This window comes from Micropterus dolomieu, linkage group LG12 (genome assembly GCF_021292245.1).
Source record: "Micropterus dolomieu isolate WLL.071019.BEF.003 ecotype Adirondacks linkage group LG12, ASM2129224v1, whole genome shotgun sequence".
Lineage (NCBI taxonomy): Eukaryota > Metazoa > Chordata > Actinopteri > Centrarchiformes > Centrarchidae > Micropterus > Micropterus dolomieu.
The window spans coordinates 2731935-2736257 of NC_060161.1; the positions used below are offsets into that span (position 1 = coordinate 2731935).

General features: G+C 36.2%; 1 protein-coding gene across 1 annotated transcript in view; it reads right to left on the bottom strand.

Annotated features, from left to right (window-relative positions):
* Positions 1–340: 340 nt before the first annotated feature.
* The window catches only part of lg12h2orf76 (linkage group 12 C2orf76 homolog), an 8439-nt gene continuing 4456 nt past the window's right edge, over positions 341–4323 (bottom strand). The window contains exons 4-5 of the mRNA XM_046065696.1: positions 2230–2311; positions 341–1446 (exon numbers count right to left, since the gene is read on the bottom strand). Coding sequence (XP_045921652.1) covers positions 1370–1446; positions 2230–2311 — 159 coding nt within the window. The 3' untranslated portion in view covers positions 341–1369. The remainder of the gene's footprint in view (positions 1447–2229; positions 2312–4323) is intronic.

Consider the following 4323-nt stretch of genomic DNA (forward strand, 5'->3'; position numbering starts at 1 on the left):
CAGCTTGACCGTGCAAGGCTCTGTAAGTGATGACTTTGATGAATTTTAAAATGCACACTGATGCCAAGAGGAAGCCAGTGACCGGCCTCTAGCACAGAAGTAATGTGCGACCCGCTGGTCCCAGTCTAAAGCCTTGCAGCTGCATTCTGTACAATTTGTCAGCCTATGAATGATTTGTTCAAACAAGGGTGCAGTACATTTATTTTATCACATACAAACGTGATAAAATAAAAGCATGAATAAGCAGCTCCATCTTTTTTTTAAACAACAACCCAACATTCTTTTCTATTAGACCACATCACATAGCTGCCAAGTTTCTTTATGTAAAAAACAAAAAAAATGGCTGACATTCCTTTTATTCTCAGTACAACATGCAATATTTTAAGATAGTTTCAGCATTAATGTGTTTTGATAACATTTCTAGTAAAATACATTTACTTCATTTTCATAACCTCATTCCAAATCTCGATCTCCTCTGTGACTGACCTCACTTGTTGGGCTTTATATTTTGGAAGCGAATGTACAACATTGTGGTCCGATGTGCCAAGAGGTGGACGACACACAGCTCTGAATGCGTCAGGTATATTTCCATAACTGTTGAGGGAGCGTAGATTTGATCTTATTTTAGCAAATTCCCTTTCGTTGTTACAGCCATCCCCAGCTAGTGATCCAAATCACCCCAGTTGTGGGGCAGGATGTAACAATGCAACTCTTTTGTATTTGATACTAACTCACATAACCTGTGATTGTGTGGTAGTTGTCCAAGTGAGTTGTATTTGTAAAAACCAGATATCGATAGTATGTATCAAAATTTGAGAGACCTGGCACAAACAACCACTGAGTTACTGATGCCAAAGTCCTTATCTGCTGACGCTCAAACAAAAAGGTGTTCTGTGTTATTTTCAATTAAATATTTCATTTTTTTTTTTTTTTTGCATATCATCACATTTGGTTTCCTTTCACATTTTACATGGCATGCCAACTTTTTTTGGGAACATAGTTTGTACATACATAGTTTGTTTTGCAGCTTACAATCTTTTTAAGTTTTGTTCATTAAACCGGATACTTTTAACATGTACTGTCTCATAACCATACTGATTTAACTGCATCACATAATCAAAGCTTCAGCTGTCAAAAAAAACTTTATTCAGCATATTTTAAAACAATATTGAAAACAAATATCCAAAAAAGGAAGAATGAAAAACCGAATTGAAAAAGCATACCAGTGTGGTGGATCATAAGCTTTAGTTTAAAAAACAAAAACAAAACACAATTTAAAACTCTTCAGTATAAACATAATGACACCATTCTGTTTTCCTTTTGTTCCTGGCATGCTTCACCTGCTCTGCTGCAAAATATAATACTGTGGTCACCAAGCAGTTTTGGGATTAGCTTTGTAGAGACCGTAGTCTTCTTTCCGGAAAAAGGCCACTTCTGTTTCATTTGCTGAAACGACAAACACAAAAATGTTAAGAGTTTACGCTGTGAAGAAACTATACTTCCTGCAACAGTTCATCGATATAAGTCTAATTCATAGACTTATTGTTGGAAAATATTTTATTAGACTTCTATTATTGCCCTCATTGTAATATTCTGTTGTATCATTACAACAGAATATTACAATTTTAATTTTATTTTTTATGAACAAATATTACAGACACATACTGTTGATCAGGCTGAATGCATCTTTGCAAATTATACATCTAGACCATTTCCATGGTTTCCATGGTGCAAACAGACAAATGTTAAGGGGTTTTGATGTCCTCAGTTAAAGCACTGGTAAGTTACAATATACAACATGTATTCATAAGCACACATAAGCGCAATGATAAATATTAATAAATATTTATGTGTATTTTTGATGGACAAATAAGATAAGAATGTCTTCAGAAAGTGTAAATAACACCTGATTAAAAAATATCATGTATCATCATCATCCGTTCAAATCTAATCCAACAGGCCTGGAAGAGATCGTCCCTTCATAACTGTTCTAAAGTTCAGTTTTTGTTTCAGAGAGGTGAAAATTCAACTTTATGGTAATTCTGAAAGCTACAGATTGTGGTGCTGTTGAACTGCACTGTATTATTCTGACGGGTGTTTTAACATCTGTCCACTTCTATCAATGACATAAAATACATAAAATGCACATAATAACCATCATGACAGAAATTTTATTTGTGTTTCAAGACATTTTATTTTATTTTATTTTTATTAATGACAAACTCTTACCAACACCAGCAGCTCTAAGGGTTTGGCCATCTTGCAGAATTAACTTTTCATCATCATCTAAACTCATCACCAACTCATTAGTCTGTCAAAAAAAAACAACAGAATTCCATCTATATGCATTTGTAAAACATAAAACCAAGGTGAAAAACTTCAGTTTTCCAACTATAATACAATGATACACACACACACACACACACACCATATATTATATTTACCCTAGGATTTTTTCCGAAACTATTAGTGTCGTGGAGCGGGCGTATTACGGATCTGTGGTGTCGTCATCGACGTTCTCCGTTGACATTTTTACTGCTAACGTAACTACCTCTCGATGGAGCTTGCTATTGTTATGCTACATTCACAAATTGTACGATCAGACCATGGATTGAGCCTTGTGAAAATTCTAAGCCCGATTCAGCTTTATTTTTTCCCAAATTCTTTGTTTTACGTTTAAATTATTTGGAATTCTGTGTTTTACACTTTAAGCACATTCCGTCATAAGAAAGAGTAAAATCATGTGGTGGATTCATGAAAATATGACAAATTGAATCAATATCAAATAATTTGATTACAATGAAATTACAATGAATGTATTACAACAGTAGGATATAAAAATAGACAGCCTCCATATGCTGCTGAACACACGGTATCAGCGGGTCTGACAGAGGCAACTCTCACATGGGCAGCGCTTCCCATTTATAAAGCCTGACCAGACGTACCTTATAGATTTTTTTTCCAATGGAATATCTGTCTCAGTTCTCTCGGCCTCGAAGTCTACAACAACTTCAGGTCTTGCATCTGCCGATGTGGTTGCACTTTAGTTGAAGTGAGTTCTTGCTAGCGCGTCGTTTTTGATATGACAGCTCAAGTACTAGGGCTGAACGATTTTGGAAAATAATCTAATAGCGATTTTTTTTTTTTTACCAATATTGCGATTCAATATGCAATTAATTTTTCATTCAAGCTCTTTACCTTCTGTATTATTCAAAACGGACAAGCAGTAAATCAGTGTGTAGTACGACCAACACAATATAAGCTATATTAAACATACACTCTTCTTTCTAGTGGGTCAGGCCTGTGTTTGATGAAATTATCAGGAATGCATAAATTATTATTATGAGCTATGGTGGAGAAGAAATATAAAATTTTAATAATACGAGAAAGATAATTTGAGAGTCAAGTCATTAAATGGCATTAAATTTATATGATATTATATCCTCAGGTCAGCCTCTCTACAGACCACAAGAACAACTAAGTTTACCACAGTGTGTTATACAGTAAGTGCTCAATACAACACTAAAGTTTCTGTAGTGTCAGCTTCTGTCAAGCTTAAGGCCGTTGTACAACAACAAGTCAAGGTACAGCTTAATGTGCAAAGTTGATGCTTCGTCTTCAGACTGCTTTCCTCTTGGGTGTCATGTGACCAGAGCGTAATCGCAGCCTTTGCGATTAGAAAATCTCATTTTATCACATTACGATAATATCGCAAATGCAATTAATCGCTCAGCCCTATCAAGTACCGTTCCAATTAAAGTCCACAGTCCAAATGACCTGACGTGTGTGTTTTTGCTCGTACTGTTTTATCAACTGTACTTTGGGAGCTTACTCTTGCGGCCTTGGGATAGCAGGTATTCCAGAATGCATTACGTACCGACCTGGGCAGTGGTGGAAATTTTGAGCCAGGCTCTAAACTGTAATCATAAGAAAGTACCCATTTTGAACCTTAATATGTGGTCACTTTGCCCAAATAATGCCTTTTTGGAAGTTTGCTTCCAGAGGCCAGTTGAGACCATCCGCACATCTCAGGTTATGTCAGTATCGAATAGCTCGGCCCTGAGACGGCTGGCCGGCCTCTGTCCGTTGTCATCCTGGGTAGAACTGTCTTATCTCGCATCTTTTAAACCGCAGATTCCTACCATCTCTATAGTGCTTTAATAGATGATACAATTTCTTCTTGAAGATAAATTTTTATCTGAGAGTTTAAATGTAATATTTGTTGCCCCTGCCTGCTCTTACATTGCTCTGCTTCTGCTCAGAGTCAGACTGTGAGATTGCACTCAGGTATGTTGTTCCTTGCACAGATTATGAGCATAGGGG